Raw genomic sequence first — 20,035 nt, 5'->3', positions numbered from 1 at the left:
GACAGTAAAGGGAATTTGTGTGTGTAGCCAGATGAGGTGGGTAAGGTCCTTAATGAGTACTTTGCATCAATATTCACAAAGGAGAAGGATGTGGTGGATGGTGAGAATAAAGGAGGATGCTGACATGCTAGGACATCTTGAGATAAGAAGGGAGGAAATATTGGATTTTCTGACAAACGTTAAGGTGGACAAGTACCCAGGGCCAGATAGGGTCTATCCCAGAATACTGAGAGAGACGAGGGAAGAAATTGCCGAGGCCTTGGCCAAAATCTTTGCGTTCTGTTTAGTCACAGGAGAGATACCAGAGGATTGGAGAGTAGCTAACATTGTTCCTCTGTTTAAGAAGGGCAGAAGAGACAATCTGGGAAATTACAGGCCGGTGAGCCTTACATCAGTGGTGGGGAAATTATTGGAGAAGATTCTTTGGGACCAAATGTACTAACATCTGGAAGATGCTTAGTGATATTAGTGGCTTATTAGTGATAGGCAGCATGGTTTTGTGAAGGGGAGGTCGTGTTTCATAAGCTTGGTTGAGTTCTTTGAGGAAGTGTAAAGAAAACTTAACCAGGGCAGTGGATGTTGTATACACAGCCTTTGGTAAAGCCTTAGATAAGCTTCCTCATAGCAGGCTGGTACAGAAGGTGAAGTCATATGGGATCAGAGGTGAGCTGGTAAGATGGATACAAAACTGGCTTGGGCGTAGAAAGCAGTGGTACTTTTTTAACTGGAGGTCTGTGACAAGCATTGTTCCAGAATAATCAGTTTGTAATATATATAAATGATTTGGAGGAAAATGTAGGTGGTCTGATTAGTAAATTTGCAGATGATACAAGAATTGGGGGAGTGGCAGATAGTGAGGATTGTCAGAGGATACAGCAGGATATAAATCAGCTGGAGACTTGGGCTGAAAGATGGCAAATGGAATTTAACCAAATGTGAGTAATGCAATTTGAAAGGCCTACAGAGGAAGGAAAGTACACAGTAAATGGTAGAGCCTTTAGAAATATTAGCATACAGAAGGATCTAGGTGTGCAGATCCACAGTTTCCTCAGAAAACCAATCATTCCATGTCTGCCATAAAAAAAATTCAAATGTTCTGCTTCCACCACCTTTTCAGGAAGTGTTCCAAGGGCTCTAAGTCCCAAAAGAAATAAAAACTGTCCCTCCCCGTTTTAAATGGGTGACCCCTAGCTCTAAATTCTCCCACAAGAGGAAACCACCTCTCCACATCCACCCTGTCAAGACGCCTCAGGATCTTATTCTTCTTAATCAAGTTGCCTCCTACTGTTATAAATGCCAAGGGATACAAGTCGAATAAACCTTTCATAAGAAGTAAATATTTCTGGATTTATTCTTCACCATCTTGAGTTAACTGTAATTTTCATGTCTGCTCTTATAGTCATTACGGCACAGAATTTAAGGCTGTTGTGACAAGGAAGGCAAGAATTCTCATGCTGGCTAAAGTGGATAATTTGCACTCTTAATCCAAGTAGTTTCAAAATAACTGGAGTTAAAATGGAGGTTATTTTTCAAGCCAAAATTCAATCAGGAGTTCAGCAGGATAAGGGGAGAACAGCAATTCTGGCCCATTGAAGTGCATTTTAAATGTTAACACCAACTCATCCCAATTGGACTGATATGGTTTAATTCCATATAAAAATAAAACGGGTTATTTAAAACGTCTACATGTGGATTAAAAGGGCAGGGGTTAAAGTAATTTAATGTTTCCCATTTCTAAACGGTAAAGGAGGAAATTGCAGTAAGACAGCAGAATCTGGATGTTCACAGCCAACTTCACAAGCTGTGTAGTTCAAAGAACTGCCTGCAGCATAAAATAATTCCTTTTTGTGTGTTCATGTCCGTCATTTTGACGAGATTCAAACTCCATCCAAACTAGAAAACTTGCATTATTTATGTTCAGCATCGTGTGTGAAATTCTTTGAAGGACTGTCGCTGCTTATTCGAATGTGTTTTAAAAGAATCTCATTTGAAATCACCACTGAATTCATTCTATTTTCATTGACTTCAAGTCTCCTGGTCTCTTGCTTTACCTTAATGCTTTAGGTGTTCTTCAGCTTGTTTATAAATTAATTTAATTTGTTCATTGCTTTGAAGAAGACAGGGAACAGGGTCAGTTTCCTAAATAATCTTCAGGATGCTATATATAGAGTTTAAGAAGTGATCGTCAATTCTGGGCATGTTGTTCCACATGTAGCATGTACAAAGGCCCAGGTTTCAAATAAAGGAAAAGTTGGCCTAATTATGGAATATGTCATGTTGCCTTAAACTGGGAAAGAGGTCAAACAAAACCTTATTCGGTGTTCCCCTTCTAGAGTGAAGAGGCACCCTGGTCAATTCCCTCCATCATGTTAATCACAGTAAAACAGACAACCACTAAACCTTGTTTGCAACGAGATTTACCCAGTCTGTCATTGTAGCTATGTCTCTAAATACCAGACATCATCTAATTGGATCATTGCTGGAGCATTGGCAGGGCTACTACATTAATAGCTGCCTCAAGGTCAGATTGACTAACTAACAGAATGGGCAGAGTTGAAAGACAGCCTTGAGGTGGTCTTTAGTTCTACACTAAGCAATCTACTTACCGCCTAAAAAATGGGAGGAGCTGCAGAAATGTGCAGAATTGCTGTCATTTTCTATGTCTGCAGCACTTCAGGCTGCACGTGCATACTGAAGTGAACTGTGTGCTGGATTGAATTTTAAGTCATAGGAACATCGGAGTGACAAGATGGAGAAGGGAGGTCATTCAGTCCATAATGTTTGTGCTGGCTCTTTGATACAGCTATCCATTTAGTTCCATTCCATTTCTCTTTTCCCACAACCCTGTAATTTTTTCCCCTTCAAGTATCTATCCAAATTCCTTTTGAAAGTTACTATTGAATCTGCTTCCCCTATCCTTTCGAGCAATATATTCAGATTGCAACAACCTCCTGTGTTATTTTTAAATTATTCCTTTAGTCCCTTTGCTATCATCTCAAATCCATACCCCTTGATGAAAACTGAATCAAAACATTTCGTGATTTTGAACAGCCCCACTAAAATTATTTTGTTCTGACGAGAACCATGCCAACTTTTCCAAATTGCCCACGTAACAGAAGTCCCTCATCCATTGAACCATTCAAAGTTTCCTCTGCACCCTCACTAAGACTCATGTAGTGCTCAGATTAAAATGCCGTTGTCCAGCTGAGGGCTTTTATAAGGTTTTGCATAACTTGCATGCTTTTGTATTCTATTAATAAAGCCCAGGATCCCATTTGCTTTTTTAACAGCCTCCTTTACCCTCCTGATGTTTGTTACATTCTTCTCACATAATACTCTAATGCCGAGTTTGATGCTGTCCACAAACTTTGCAGTCGTGTACACTAGTCCAGGTCATTAACGTATTCAGAAGAGCAGTGGATGTAATATCAGCCCCTTATCTGATCATTAAACATTTGTCAGGTCAGATTATCATGTTCAGTTTATTTCAAGTCAATTCTCATTTTTTTAGAACACCACATAAAGGATGAGGGCAACATTTTAAGCAGCATTTGCTGCCATCACTAGTTAGCCTGAGAGGTTTCTCCTTGAATTGCTCCAGTCACTGGAGTTGTGCCCCCACTGTGATATTTAGTAGAGAATTCTAGGATATTGACCCAGGAATAACGATGGATCTGCCAAGTCAGGAGGTTGTGTGGTTTGGAGCGATTTTGTTGCTCACATACCGTTTCAGTATGCACGTTGACACTACCCAGTTGTAACTACACCCACTTCTCTCAATCCTATCTGTGTTGTCACACTGCTTATCCAAGATCCAGCCCTGAATGAGCTGCGGTTTCCTTCACTTAAACATGGGGAAGACTAAAACCATTGTCTTTTATCTCATCCCTCACTACTGACTCCATAACTCTCCTTGGCCACTGTCACGAGCTAAACCTGACTTTGAGCAATCTCACTGTCCCATTTGACCCCAATCTAAGTTTCCAAACCCATTCCTCATTTATCACAAAGACCACTAACTTCTACCCCCTTACTATTGCCTTCCTCCACTTTTGCTCCACCCATCTGCTGCTGAAACATTCATCTATATCTTTGTTAGCTCCAGACGTGAGTATTCCAAAGTTCTTCTGCCTAGTTTCCCATCTTTTATTCTCCATACATGTGATTCGTCAAAACTTTGAACAAACCTTTACTCATTCGTTCCCAATATCTCCTTTGTTGACAATTTTTGCCTTAATTATTCTCCAGTGGACATCTTTCTATGTTAAACATGCTATATGATATTTGTTCATTGATGAAGACTTCTTGAGCAGTCATGGGTGGGACTCATTAAATAATATCTACTATGTCTTTCAAAGTCATCTGAATTCTGTCCCTCCCTAATGAATTCTGATGTTGGCCCATAAGCAGGCAAGCAAGGTAACAGTTTCAAATTAGCGTTGTTTCTTGCTCAACTTGTAACTGGCTTTTATACGTAGCATTCCAGGCAATTTATGTGCACAGTTCTGCAAACGGAATTTGTGTCAAATGTGAAGAAGCCAAACACACACAAAAAGGAGACTAAAAGTAAACTTTTACTGATTACTATATCTATACGAGATGATAGTTGCCCCTGTTTGTTTAGCTAGTTCACTGTGTAGATTAATTAGAGTGTGGTTCGATCCTTTCTTACCTGTTGGGTTCCAGATTCAACCCCTGAGTTAATTGATCCTCACCATAGAAATGGTATTGTGCATTACATTTGACCCCAGTGTGTCTATGTAAGGAAATAGAAAATAATGAAAAGTTGTTCCTTATGATTGTAATCCAGTTAACCCTCCTCAACCTATTCAGCACCTTGACTCTTGACTCCAGACCTTTCCCTGATAGTTTGCTTAAACTGAGTGTAATGGTAGAAAATCTCACTCCTGTTTGAGGTGTCTGAGGTCAACTTCATAACCCATATTCTAAGCACCATCAAGATTACCAACCTCACCTCTGCTGCCACTGAAATGCGTGATGGCTTCAAGCACTTTCCTGATGACCTCCCAAATTCCTCCTGTAATCATTTTCAGATTTTTCCAAACCCTGCAGCTGTATCCTGCTCACTCTGATCTTTATAGACTCTGTACATCTTGATATGTAGATTTCAACATCCTTGGACTTCTCTCTCTTCTATCACTGTCTTGCACCTCCCTACTGTAGTCATGTGTTCCTGCAATTTTTCTCTGCTCTTTGTCTTGTCACCTTCTTTGTTCCAGCTTCAATCTCAGAGAGACTTCAGCCAAAATCTCTGCCCTTACTGCTCTGGAAAGTTGTCCCAGACCTAAATTCCCTGTTAACCCCCTCTTTCCCTTCAAAAGTCACCCCTAGGCTGTTTTACTTAAGTGAATACAACTTTGGGAGAATCTTAGTGTAATTAATTTATTGGTCAGCTCATTAATGAGAAAAGTGCTTGTTTTCCACACATTGACAAGTGAATGTTTCACTTTTTCTTTTCAAGTGTTTGGAATAAATGGCTATTCCTCTTCTTGGTGTTCTACTATTTAGTTTGCATATCACAGCTAAATAAAATGAGTTTGTGAAGCCTTGACCAATTTCTTAATGTGTGCCATTCCACAGAATAAATGGCACAACATTTAATACTTTATCAGTCTTAATTATACGAATATAAGAGTGTGTGGTCTGCTTCCTTTGGGGTTAAGGCCATAGATTGCAGTAACATTTGAGGGACACTTGACTTTGTGTCTAGTCTTTGCTACACTTAGGAGTGCAATAAAATGCATAAAATTAGTGATGGGGAAGAAATATTACACCTTTGTCCAGAATCTCATTGATGTTTGGGGACTCCAGTAATTTGTCATGTGAAGCATTTTCAAGTGGTTTTGCATAATAAGGTGCCATCTCAATGCAGGTTTTTCCCCTCTGCCATTGTAATGAAATACAATAACTTTCTTTTCATCTTCTAGGTCTTGCGGGTTGGGAGGATCGACTGATCATTTCGGACAGAGCCCATATTGGTAAGTTGAATCATGGCTTTTAAATTGGCTATTTAGAAAAACAGCACTTCGCTTATTTTGTACGTAGCCTATGTTGCCTTGCTACTCATCCAAATAAGATGCCATTTGTTCTTTGGGCACAGGTAATGATCGTACACAGCACTTTTTGCACCCATTGGGGAGGCACTTCAATCCCAAACATGATGATAATTTTTGTAGCCGCCTTTCCCTTTTCCGTCAATATTGTTTTTTCGTTACAAAAAGATCCACAACCTGGCTTGATGTGTTTTTGTAACTTCCAGTTAATTGAAGGCTGCAGTTGGAGAACTGACTGGATGTTCCTGCTTTTGAATCCAGCCCAGGCTGATGGGAAAAATAGTTTCCCCTTATGCTGGTCGCAAAGGGCAGAGAATTACAACAGCTTCAGTCCTGATCATTGTGGGCCCAGGAGACAAGCTGTAATTAGTCCAGTAAAAGCAAAATATTGCGGATACTGGACATTTGAAATAAAAACAGAAAAATGTTGGAAATACTCAGCAAGTCTGGTGGCATTTGTGGAGCGAGCTAAAGAGATAATGTTTAAAGTCTGAGGGCAGAATTGTTCAACAAAGTTTGCAGCAGACACATTGTGAGGCCAGGAATGATCTAGAATTATATTAGAAAGTACAATGTTATTTACTTTATATAAAGTTTATTAGTTGTATTACTTCAGGATTTTCACTCCGTTTTATATAACCATCGCTCTGGTGCATTATACTTTTAATTAACTGGTAGCTGCACAAAGTCTGGCTACAAGCTTGGGTTGTATTTTTTTTTTAAACATTCATTCCTGTGCTGTGGGTGCCACTGACTAGGGCATCTTTTATTGCTCATCCCAATTGCCCTTGAGAAGTTGGCCTTCTTGAAATGCTGCGATCCACTGTTGTTAGGAAGTTCTAGGATTTTGACCCAGCGACAGTGAAGGAATAGCAATACAGTTCCAGGTCGCAATGGTAAGTGACTTGGCAGGGAACTTCCAGATGGTGGTATTCATTCATAACCTGACGATCAAATTTAATACCCCGGTTGAAAAATCTCCTGCGGAAGTCGGACAAGATTAATTTGATAGAATTGTAAGAGGCAGGTTTGGATGAAGTGTATTAGGTGACTTTAGCCATAATTTCCAAAGAGATATTTGCAATGTTGAATGGCAGCACAAACATAAATTATTCAAGGAATATGCTAATAAAATTGATGGAAGCTAATGTCACATATCCTTAGAGGTGTGTGCAGTGGCAGTGTGCTGGAAGGTAATAACCTTTCAAATTGTTACGCTGGTCACAGCACAGAAACTTCCAGTTCAACTTTGATTCCTAACAGGCTGTTGACGACAGGACAGCAAAACCGGGAATAATTTATGCACTTTGTCAATTAACTAAATGAATGCAGCAACATCAGATCCTTTTCTTTGTTTTTAGTGTTTGATTTCCACCAAGCTGCTGATGGTGCTCAGGAACAACAGAGGCAACAACAAGCAGGAAAAAAGTAAGGCTTCTACATGTTTGCAAGGAAACATTTTTAACCTCTTTGTAAAGTGGAATTTGATAAATTATAACTCTCAAATTAAATGTTGGGGATTTTTTTGCTGTCTGAGATGTAGAATCTTGCAGCACAAAAAAAAGCTATTCAGTCCCTCTTTGCCTGTGCTTGGTGTTTTGAAATAACATTGCTTATGCGCAAGGTCAAACCTAGTGATTAGTATAAAACATTCTTAATAGTTTTGTTGCAACAGAACATTGTATTATTCATTTTCTTAATTACTTATGTAATGCAGGGTGGGGTTTTTTTTGACTCTTCAAGTGATGCATACGAACAAACATAAGAACATAAGAAATAGGAGCAGGAGTAGGCCATCTAGCCCTTCGAGCCTGCCCCGCTATTCAATAAGATCATGGCTGATCTGAAGTGGATCAGTTCCACTTTCCCGCTTTCTCCCCATAACCCTTAATTCCCTTGCCTACCAAAAACCTATCTACCCGCGTCTTAAATATATTTAGCGAGGTAGCCTCCACGACTTCAACGGGCAGAGAATTCCAGAGATTCACCACCCTTTGAGTGAAGAAGTTCCTCCTCAACTCTGTTCTAAACTGCCACCACCTCTCTCCACCCCCCCCCCCCCCCCCCCCGCCCCCATCTTGAGGCTGTGCCCTCTAGTCCTGCTGTCCTTTCTGAGCGGGAAGAACCTCTCCACCTCCACAAACGTCAGTAGTAGATAAGTTATTGGAAGGAATACTAGGAGTACGAAGAGATAGGGTCTACAAATATTTGGATAGAAGGGACTTAATAGGGAGAGTCAACATGGCTTTGTGCATGGTAAGTCATGTTTAACCAATCTATTAGAGTCTTTTTGAGGAGGTTACTAGGAAAATAGATGAAGGGAAGGCAGTGGATGTTGTCTATATGGACTCCAGTAAGGCCTTTGACAAGATCCCGCATGGGAGGTTAGTTAGGAAGGTTCAGTCGCCAGATATACGTGGAGAGGTAGTAAATTAGATTAGACATTGGCTCAATGGAAGAAGCTAGAGAGTGGTAGTGGAGGATTGCTACTGTGAGTGGAGACCTGTGACTATTGGTGTGCCATAGGGATCAGTGCTGGATCCATTGTTGTTTGTCATCTATATGAATGATCTGGATGATAATGATAATGTGGTAAATTGGTTTAGCAATTTTGCTGATGATACAAAGATTGGAGGTGTAGTGGACAGTGAGGAAGGTTTTCAAAGCTTGCAGAGGGATTTGGGCCAGCTAGAAAAATGGGCTGAAAAATGGCAGATGGAGTTTAATGCAGACAAGTGTGAGTATTGCACTTTGGAAGGACAAACCAAGGTCGAACATACAAGGTAAATGGTAGGACACTGAAGAGTGCAGTAGAACAGAGGGATCTGGGAATACAGATACGTAATTCCCTAAAAGTGACGTCACAGGTAGATAGGGTAGTAAAGAGTGCTTTTGGTATATTAACCTTTATAAATGAAAGTATTGAGTATAAGAGTTGGAATGTTATGGTGAGGTTGTATAAGGCATTGGTGAGGCCAAATTTAGAGTACTGTGTGCAGTTTTGGTCACCTAATTACAGGAAAGATATTAATAAGGTTGAAACAGTGCAGAGAAGGTTAACAAGGATGTTGCTGGGACTTGAGAAACTGAGTTTCCCGTGCTGGGTTGTTCTTTGTTCTTTGAGTTACAGAGAAAGGTTGAATAGGTTAGGACTTTATTCCCTGGAGCGAAGAAGAATGAGAGGAGATTTGATAGAGGTGTATAAAATTATGATGGGTTTAGATAGAGTGAATGCACGCAGGCTTTTTCCACTGAGGCTAGGGGAGAGAAAAAACTAAAGGACATGGGTTAAGGGGAAAGGGGAAAAGTTTAAAGGAAATATTAGCGGGGGGCTTCTTCACACAGAGTGGTAGGAGTGTGGAATGAGCTGCCAGGTGAACTGGTGAATGCAGACTCACTTTTAAGCAAAACCTGGACAGATACATGGATGAGAGGGGTGTGGAGGGATATGGTCCAGGTGCAGGTCAGTCAGACAAGGCAGAAAAATGGTTCAGCACAGCCAAGAAGAGCCAAAAAACCTGTTCCTATGCTGTAATGTTCTATGGTTCTAAAGAAATTGGAGACAGGAGTAGGCCATTCAGCCCCTTGAGTCTGCTCATCACTCAATAAGATCATGGCTGATTTGATTGGAACCACAGCCCCACATTTCTGCCTACCTCTTTCATCCTGTTGTTAATCAAGAATCTATCTAGCTCTGCCTTAAAAATATTCAAAAATTCTGCTTGCACTGCCCTTTGACGAAGAGTGTTCCAGGAATTCACAATCCTTTGAGAGAAAACAATTCTCCTTAACTCTGTCTTAAATAAATGACCCCTTATAAACAGTGACTCCGAGTTCTAGATTCTCCTACAAAAGGAAACATCTTCTCTAAATCCACCTTGTCAATACCCCTCAGGACCATAAAGATTTCAACCAAGTCACCTCTTAATCTTCTAAACTCCAGCAGATACAATCCTAATCTCTCCAACTTTCCTCGTAAGGTAACTCGCACATCCCTGTATTAGTCTAGCAAACCTTCTCTGAACTGCTTCTAAAGCATTTACATATTTCCTTAAATACTGTACACAATACACCAGATATGTCGCACCAATGCTCTGTACAACTGAAGTATGACTTCCCAACTTCACTAATCAATTCACCTCACAATAAGCAATAACATCTGTACCTGTATGCTAGCTTTTTGTGATTCATGCACTAGGACACCCAGATCCCCTTCTAGTGCACGAATCACAAAATAGTAAAGAGTTGAGGCCCCAGCACTGACCACTTGTCACATCCTGCCATCCAGAAAAAGACCCATTTTAGCCAACTCTATTCCTGTTAGCTAGCCTGTCTTGACTCCATGCCAATATGTTAGTTCCCGCGTCACCTTTCCTAATTTTTTTTGAGCAGCTAAGACTTAAGATTTATTGAGCAACAATGGACTCCTCTGAACCTGAGATTGCATCTATAATCATAGCATTGTAGGACCTTGCAGCATAGAAAGAGGCCATTAGATCCATCCTTTCTGTGTTGGCTTTGCAGGAGATAGACAAAATCTGTAACACTTGAGTTATAATCACAATGTACCTTTGGTTGTTAAAGTGCAACTGTGCCCCTTTATGACTCCAAAGTCTATTTGTTGAATAAATATAGTCTCTGGAAACTGACAATTTAATTGTTTGGTCAGGGAGCTTTGCAGATTGGCAAGCGCTGGAAAGTTTCAGATTGCAGGTCAATGACTTTTTTAGGTTTGAAAAGATTGTGTTGTTTGGTGTGTATTGGGTAGGGGACAAGCACTGCAGAAGGAGGCCATTCAGCCCATCAAGTCTGCACCGACAACAATTCCACCTAGGCCCTATCCCCATAACCCCACATATTTATCCCATTAATCCCTCTAACCTATTCATCCCGGGAAACTAAGGGGTAGTTTAGTATGGCCAAAGCACCTGACCCGCATATCTTTGAACTGTGGGAGGAAACCAGGGCACCCGGAGAAAACCCACGCAGACAGGGGGAGAAAGTGCAAACTCCATGGAGTGACCCAAGCCGGGAATTGAACCCAGATCCCTGGAGTTGAGAGGCCACTGTGCTGCCCTTTCTTTTAATGGAAACCCAGGCCCCATACTAATTAATCAATGTAGAAACCTGCTGAGTTACACAAGGGAAGTTGAGGCCAACCTTAGTCTTTAAGGGTCAGAAATCAGAGAATAATTCACCCAAACATAAGTTTGTATCCATTTTAAAGTATTATGTTCTATTATTTTTCTGAAGCTGAAATGGAAAAGCTTGAAAATTACTGAGGCCATTTCCAGCATTAGCACATACAGAAGTTTATAATGGAACAGTTAAGAATTTTGTGCTGAAATGCAGGACCTTTTGTTTCTATGCTTTTTGTCAGTTTAACAACTTTTTAAAACAAAATATTAAGCAAGATCCTTATAGATCTCTCTTTCTACCCCTTTCACTGGTTATGATTGTGTAGGTCTATCAGCGTTTGGAGAATTGAAACTGAGCCAGACTTGTTGCTTCAGAAGTACCTTTCTAAAGTGCTTTGTGTTTAAGATGGGCCCGAATTTTCTTGTATTTCGCGAACTATGGATCCTATTTCAGACTAACCCGACAATATCTGCTGTTGATGGTGTTGATCAACTCTGATTTCTAACTTTAGTTCCCTTAATTCCGGGCAGCTTTCAATGACAGCTACCTATTGTCTAAACTAATTAGGACATAAAGTGTCATTATGTTTCTCACTGTTTAAAATCCGTCTTTACATTTATTAAACTACACCATGGCCCATTTTATTTTTCTTTTACTAACTCCCGTCCTAAACTGTTTGTTTTAATGAAATAATTTCAGTGTGCATTAAAGTGGTAGGTGATGACGTAAAGAAAATATCACTTTGTCTTTAACAGCTTGGGCACCACAAAGAAGGGAATCGGACCCGTGTATTCTTCAAAAGCAGCTCGGAGCGGGCTCAGGATATGTGACCTTCTGACTGATTTTGATGACTTTTCTGAAAGGTATTTGAACGTTCTCGTGTTCTGTGTGTTTGTTCGCCAAATTAGCTAGATTTCCTTATATTCTTGTGCTGAACCGCTCAGGAACTTGTTTTCTTCCGCTGGTCTGGTGTGGTTTTTCCAACTGCTGTAGCTGACCACGCTGACAGCTTTCCTTCCTCAGCCGTTATCACTGTTGTTTCCATGGTGCTGAAGTCTGGTATTTTGGTCCGTCTTGCACACTGCTTCAACAAATAAACAACAAGTAGCAACCAAGGAATTAAAACAATAGGTTTTTTTTTAACTGCTATGTTCTTCTTTTGGATTTAGCATTTTATGAAAAAATGCACACTCAATTTAAAAGGCACATGCTTATAACCGTGCAAATATGAGTACTTGGATTAGGTTGTGTCACTTTTTTTTTAAACTTATCGATCAGAAATTTAGTACAATTAGCCACATCTGGACTCCTAATTGATGTGTGGCTAGTGGTTAATGCATTGGACAGCAGTGCTGTACATGTTGCCAGTAAAGGTAAAGCCATTTTGTGAAGAGCTAGACCCACAATATTAAAGGCAAAATTGGTTGGATTGAAAATCAGCTGAACAGGAGGGAGGCATTGATGACTAAGGTGGAGGAGTTTGTTCATAGATTTGTATTCCCTACATGTAATTCTGCTACCAAGGTGACCATTACAAGACAGACTGATCATACCAACCACAACATAGTCTCACATTAGACTGATGAGTCAGGGATGGCAGAGTTCAATGTGAGTTTTGCACACTGCAGCAGTAAACCTTCAATGTGCACAAGGAGCCAACTAATGAAAGGATTTGAGTGACTACTGATCACCACACATCATCCTAACAAAAGGCTAATCTTGATCTACATGAAGCTGTTTGCTTATTGGTCAGAACAAGTTAGTTTAAACTTGTATAAGGGCATTCCCAAAATTTCAGAGAGTGCTGAAGGTGCATTAAAGTCCCCAGGATATGAGTTAAATTATTTCGATTCCAGCATTTTCTGCATTTCTTTTTGTAGTTGGTGTTGCTTGCAAGTGTGATTATCCTTACTCACGTAGACTAGTTTTTAAATTATTGTCGTCCTAGTTTAATTTAATCCATTTAAGACCTACTTCCGAACGAACTAATTAAGCAGAAACCTACCTTGAATTTTGTATCCAAACACTGAATTCCCTGAAACTTTCCTCCATAAACCATTGGCTGTTTATGTGTGGAAATGTAAACTAAAGGAGAATCCGAATCAAATGAAGGAGCTTGTAAAATATCATCACAAAACCCACAAATATCCCTGGTCCCTCAGCCCACTGGATACAGCACCAGCTTCCGAAAGCATGGCCACTGTTAACCTGCAGTTGTAACAATCTCTCTGAATTTCTTGATTTTGTTTTTAATTCCCTTCTCATCTGTCCTAACAATGTCCTTCATGTTACAGCCGGCAAAAGCTCCAGCTTGATGCATGTCATTGCTTTAGTGTTCAGCCAACATTCTGAAATACGATGCATCCAGGTTATTTTTGCATTTAATTAAATGCATTTTCTGGTATCGGCCCAAATTGATGTTTCCAGTCAGCTTTTATTCAGCTCTACTGAAAGCACTGACAGATTCTGGGATGTGGTCCTGTTGGTGGCTGGCGGCCATCCACTAGCTTGTCCGTGTGGCTGATCTTTGCCTGTGATTCTAGATGTTGTCACTGGACATTCCCCAATTAGGAGGCACTGCAACTGAGTAACATTGGGAAATGACGAGCGTGGCTGAAATAACCAATATTCACAAGTGAGGACATGAGCAACATTTCTTCTCTAAATAGCAATAACCTTAGAAAACTTGCACCTTGATGTGGAAGCTTCAGGCTAAAAATTAAAATTAGATAGCATGATGTGATAGGAAAGGCTGCAAATTTATGAAGCACAGATTGTGGTTGCGTTCATTATCATGAGCATGATGTGAAAACGTTCATTTCAAAAAGGATCAGCCAGATCACACCGATTTTGGTCACTGTGACAGTAGGGGGATGTTATGCAGAGAAGTGTTCGTCAGAGCCTGAGTTGTGAGCAAAGACTGAACGTACTTAGACTTTTCAGCCTCAAAGAATAAATTGAGCAGTTCTGTTGAAGGAATGCAATGTAGTCAATGGCATGGAAAAGATAACTCTGTAATGTTACCTCAAACTGAATTACAGGGAAAGGAGATGCAGAATCAAACTAATTCGAGTCTAACTTAGGACCACTGTCCAGAAGAACCTTGTATAGAGTGTGACCAATGAGAGTCAAATACATATGCCCTTAGAGTAGCAAAAGGGTTATCCTGGAATGCTTACAGATGCTGCAGTAAGAAGAGTCTTTCTCAATGGATGAACAATAATAGTCTAAGAGCTTCCTTAGTTGGTCTTTATCTGGTGACCTCAGTGCAGGCCAGCAGTCAGACTTGGGACTTTACCATTCTGTATTGTTTATTTTGACAAGATCAAGTGTATTTAAGACAGCAGGACAGTAATAGCTGTCCTTTAATAAAGTAACTTTTGTATTTTCTTGTTTTGTGGTGTGCCCAGGATGGTTACCATTCCCTGATTTAGAGGCCTTGGTTTTTTTGCTGATACCAATGCATAAGCTGTTGCTAGGATGTGTGCTTCACAGTTGTAGAAAGTCTTGGGTATATTCTGCGTGCAAACTCTTTTTGGCTCTTTACTACCTTAACACGGTCATTATTTTCTCACCGTTTCACCAGCTATCTTTTGTATAGAGATTTGAATAAATTCTGTGGTTAGACCAATTTACTTGCTCCTGGTGTTCACAGATTATCTGAACAAATGTGGTAAAAGGGACAAAGTATATCTGTTCTAAGGGTAACCCTGTTGTACTTGAGTAAATGCATTTCAAGTTAGTTTATTAATTGCAGCATTTGTTTAATGTGTTGCAGCTAAATATCTGATATCAAAAGGTGTAAATTGGGGCTTGAAGCACTGATTTGCAAAATTTTACAAATTGCGTTTTAACAATGCTTTCTGCACATGATGTGTGTCGAAATCCACTGTTTACACTATTTAGCTGCTGCTCATTTCACAGTTTGCTGAAAGTTTATTAACCAGTCAGCTGATTCAACAACAGTGTTGTTCACAATTTTTTTCTGATTCTTGAGGTAATGAACCAAAAGGCATGTGGAAAGACAGAACTGGAAATTTGCTCGGTTTCAGACTGTGCAGAAAAATTGCTGGAAAATAGTGCTATTGATTTATAATATGTTATTGTTTCTTACAACGTAGGACACAAGACTGCTTGTGCTGGCTGCGTGCATCAATACATTTGACAAATGAGACCACATTCAAAAGATGGTTCTCTATAGATTTTATTTTCCAGTGGTTTCACTTTAAAAGAAAATCTTCCTGTTTTTATAAAAAACTTACTCAACCCTCTCTATGTTGCTATTGTGTCTTAAAACAGTCCATTCTTCTGAATTGCTTTTACCCAGTTTAAAAATTTGATCAGAAATTCAAAGGGTTTATAAATTACACATTGCAGAATCTTGCCACCACTGCCATCCCATAATGGAATTATAGAGAATATAAAACACAGGTAAAGGCCATTTGACGTGACCAGTCCTTCTCGTTTCCCCCCACCGCATCCTTGTTCACCTAACACTATCAGTGGAACCATCAATTGCTTTCTCCATCATAGGCTTAACTAGTTTCCTCTTAAATGTATTTTTATTAGAGTGGGGGAGTAGGATATACGCCCACGTACTGCTACAAAACATCATTCCCTGATTACTTGGCACCAACACCAGCAAAAACTGTACTTCTCTCGGAACAAAGTGGTTTTCATCCGCAGTTCATTCTCACCTCAATGAAAAGTAGAAATGGCCTGAAAATTAGGAAATTCTACTTTTGCAAATTTACATTCATGAAGGTTAATGCACTTAATCTATTGAATTGCATCGCTTTGCATCTTAAAATGCATCTATTTTCCTCAGGTTTAAGGTCTTGGCAAATCAGCATATGTCAATGTATCCCAATCTTGATGTTGATGTGGAAGGAGAGCTGGAGAAGCTCAAGGTAAGCTGATCAGAACTTGATTTCATTACACACTCGTCTTGTGTTCTTATATATTTAGCACTACCAGTAACCAACAGCAATGGCTAACCAATGATCATAATCAAAGGACCTTTTAGACAGTGGAACAGAGAAAATTGTTATCTTGAATCTGGTCTAAAAATACAGTTCAGCCACAGCATGACTATAAAGTTGCTTAATTTCCTTACCCCCTCCCACCCCCCACCACCACCACCACCAATCCCCAAATTCCATGGGGCAGATCCTCGTACACAGTCTGCTGTGTTGGTCTCAGTGAGTATGGAGTGCCTTTCTGTGACATGTGTTAGAGGAAGAAAGCCTTCAAACTGGATCAGAACCACATCCAGTATAGCTGGTTTTCCTTTGCTACGGGGTGACGCTGTCTACTCTCTGATTTGCAAGTTAAAAATTTCCAGAATGTGGCTTGTGTTTAATTTGTCGTTCAAAGCTTAAATCCCCAATCCTGCAAACACGACGATGGCATTCAAATTAAGGCAGATTGTCAGATTATCTTTCAAAACTCAAGCCGGTTTTTCACATTTTAAACTATAGTATGTTTTAACCCTGACTTGTTTAACATAGTTTTGTTTTAATGTCACTAAGTTTAAATGAAAATGAGTGTCCTCTTGTCTAGTGCCACAGTCCTCTGGCATGGGATCTCTCACCACCCAGTCCCTCCTGTAGCCTTTCTGGCTGCAGCCCAATAAATCAGCTTCCAATTCTTTAATTAATTCCTATTCATTGTTACCACTTCACAGTCCGGTTGATATTTTGAAGAATCCAAACCCAGTTCCTTGGTCCCTGATGTAAACTTAGCAGGTTAATGATCTATAACTTCCTAGTTCCCCAGCACCGCATTTAGGGGTTACCCCAATGATGCGTTGGGGAATCCTTTGAGAAAGTTCCCACGCAAGACTTTTAACTGGCGATTGTTCAGAAGCACTAACTTCCTCTGGACAATTGCACTGGACTGGGAGACATTTGACAGAAAAGATTACATCACTAACTGCGGATGGTTTTGTCAGTTTTACTTTGGAGTTAGAAGGAAAAATCACTTTTCTCGCTCCAGAGTAACTACGTAAACATCCAAACCAAGCCTTGCATGGGACACTGCTCACAGGTCAGACCCCTCACAGCAAATCTCTCACATCACTCCCAATCCAACCACCCCCTCCAATCAAAAAATAGATTGAGGAATAGAGGGCAATGGGGAAATGGTACAGAAGAGGAGACTGGCATGGATCATCAATGGTCATATTGATTGGTAGGGCTGACTTGAAGGGCGTTGTGGCCTACTATTCTTTTCCTTGTGTTCCCAGTCTGGTCCCTCTGTCCGGCCTGAATCCCAATCTGCCAAAGATTGCCACTCTGAGGAAGTTACGGGTCATTATTTCTGGGTCAGTAGGAGCAAGCAGCAGTGGGGTGGCACAGTGGCTAGTACTGCTGCCTCACAGCACCAGGGACCCAGGTTCAATTCCCACCTTCGGTCACTGTCTGTGTGGAGTTTGCATGTTCTCCCGGTGTCTGTGTGGGTTTCCTTCGGGTGCTCCGGTTTCCCCCCACAGTGTGCTGATTAGGTGCCTTGACCCGAACAGGCGCCCGAATGTGGCGACTCGGGGAATTCCACAGTAACTTTATTGCAGTGTTAATGTAAGCCTTACTTGTGACTAATAAATGACAAAAAAAAATGAGATGGATTGAGGGCAAGCAGCAGATAGGTGTCAGAGGAAGGAAAGGCTGCTGGCATCAGGTTGGAATAGCTAAAAGGCAGAGAAGCGCGATCATTCAGCAGGATCCAGACAGGTGGCACTGGGCAGAACGGTATCACCTCATTTGGAGTTGAAAATATACTGAGCTAGAGTTGTTACTGAGCAATCTGAGTTAAAGATAAGCAGCCTTAGCATAGGGAAATTTTGTGCTTTTCCCTACAGCCTCAGTAAGGCACAAAGAAGTGACTGAGAGCAATAATTCTTATATAGACATATACTAAAGATTGATCCTATCTTCAGGGATACGTGGAGAGAATCAAGCCTATGGTAAGGGATGGAGTCTATTTCATGTACGAAGCTTTACATGGTCCAGAAAAGAATATCCTAGTTGAAGGAGCAAATGCAGCACTGTTGGACATTGATTTTGGTAAGATACCATTACATCTCCATAAAAATATATCCAGATGCTTAAAAGAACTACATAAATACTGTATGAGATTTCATTTTTGTGTTCAGGCCACTGTGTGATGTATGTCTACAGCGGTAACGGAATAGCACAGATTCCCATGTATGTCTGTCTTCCTTCCCCCTTTACATGGTTCTCTACCAGAGACATCATAAGACAGAGCTTTGCAGAGAAGTTTATAAAAAGACTGAAATTTGGGTGTAAGAACATGGAAGTATATTTGTAGTTTATAGACAACTACATATGCTCTTGGCATTTGGGCGAAATTATTTAAAAATTTTCATAGTTTTTTTTCTCTTCCTTTTCTAATCTTTATTTTCTGATTATTACAACTTTCTGTAGTTCCAGGTATTATAATGAAACGTCTATAAATTTATTCTAAATTCAAATCTTTATCTCTAGAACTGTACTTCAGTTACCTCAGTTTCTGCATGGCTTTATAACATTAATTTACAACATCTTGTAGTTAGGAGCAAATGAGACTCCAGAAATATGCTTCATCCAAGGTTATCCGTTTCTGGGATGGGTCCCTCACACTGGTGTAATATTGTGTTACTACCTATATTTCAACTGTTGAGTGGCAACGAGAGGATAGCAGCACAAATGCATATTAAGAAATGTACCCCTGGACTTGACCTCTGGGACCAGCAAAGGCTAATGAAAGATTCCTCTGACTGTGGGTTGTGAAGATCCCAGTTCAAGGGTGTTTTGCCAGTCTTTGACCATTCTCAAATGCTAATGAGCCTTCACTAAGAAACTCCTACTGAAGTGGCAATGTCAGTTGGATGGCTAAAACACAAAAGAGAAAAATATAGTGAGGGAGACCTGGACTGAGGAGCATTGGTGGGGCAGAGTAGAAGGATCTGCAATGCTTGATGCTGACTCTGGGTTCCTGTTGAAATTATGCATTCATCAGCATTAACATCCTTCTGTTTAAAGAGAGAACAATTGACCCCCAAAATAATTATGAAACGTATCCACTAAAAGTACGTATCACGGAGAACGTTTACCCAACAGAGGATTGTGGAACACTACAGTTGTATTCCAAAATATCATTTATTAGAAAGTGCTTGCATTTGTGTAGCACCTTTCACGTCCTCAGGATGTCCAAAGACCTTTCGCAGCCTCTGAATTACTTAGTATGGTCTGTTGTTTTGTGGTAGCAGTTATGTGTCCTTGTTTATATTTTTCAGGATAACGCCCAAATTTGTGATGTGCACAACCTGAATTGTAACACTGTGTAATGTACTTTTTAAATTCTTTCAAAGGTACTTATCCTTTTGTGACTTCATCAAATTGCACAGTGGGTGGTGTGTGCACGGGACTGGGAATCCCCCCTCAGAATGTAGGAGAAGTGTATGGAGTGGTGAAAGCCTACACAACGAGGGTTGGAATTGGGGCATTCCCAACAGAACAAGATAATGTAAGCCTTCTAGTTCATGTGGAGCATTGAAACTTGCGCATTTCCATCACTTTCTCCTCCTCAAACCCTTCTTGTAATTTCATTTGTTGCTATCTCTGTTCCTCCAAGATTCCTTCAAGTTGACAGTAAAGAGCCTATTCTGTCTTTGGCAATTTTTTTGCCTTTGCCATTTTTTTTGCAAACCATAAGATATTCAGCAGTTGACTTCTTTCTTCTCATGCCTTACCTCCCCACTCTTTATTTTGTTTGTAAGTGGGTGGCAATCCTACCATCTCGCCCAAATCCCTAGTCATTGA

At 40.3% G+C, this 20,035-nt stretch overlaps 1 protein-coding gene across 1 annotated transcript in view; it reads left to right on the top strand.

Annotated features, from left to right (window-relative positions):
• The window catches only part of LOC145351119 (adenylosuccinate synthetase isozyme 2-like), an 84,110-nt gene that overhangs the window by 49,927 nt on the left and 14,148 nt on the right, over positions 1-20,035 (top strand). The window contains exons 4-9 of the mRNA XM_080200773.1: positions 5,949-5,999; positions 7,436-7,502; positions 11,969-12,076; positions 16,042-16,123; positions 18,151-18,277; positions 19,585-19,739. Of these exons, the coding sequence (XP_080056899.1) occupies positions 5,949-5,999; positions 7,436-7,502; positions 11,969-12,076; positions 16,042-16,123; positions 18,151-18,277; positions 19,585-19,739 (590 nt within the window). The remainder of the gene's footprint in view (positions 1-5,948; positions 6,000-7,435; positions 7,503-11,968; positions 12,077-16,041; positions 16,124-18,150; positions 18,278-19,584; positions 19,740-20,035) is intronic.

The sequence above is a fragment of the Carcharhinus amblyrhynchos genome, chromosome 12 (genome assembly GCF_965287045.1).
Source record: "Carcharhinus amblyrhynchos chromosome 12, sCarAmb.v2.hapA, whole genome shotgun sequence".
In the NCBI taxonomy this organism is placed as follows: domain Eukaryota; kingdom Metazoa; phylum Chordata; class Chondrichthyes; order Carcharhiniformes; family Carcharhinidae; genus Carcharhinus; species Carcharhinus amblyrhynchos.
Note: the sequence above shows the minus strand (reverse complement) of the source record. Positions and strands in the feature narration are given on the sequence as shown.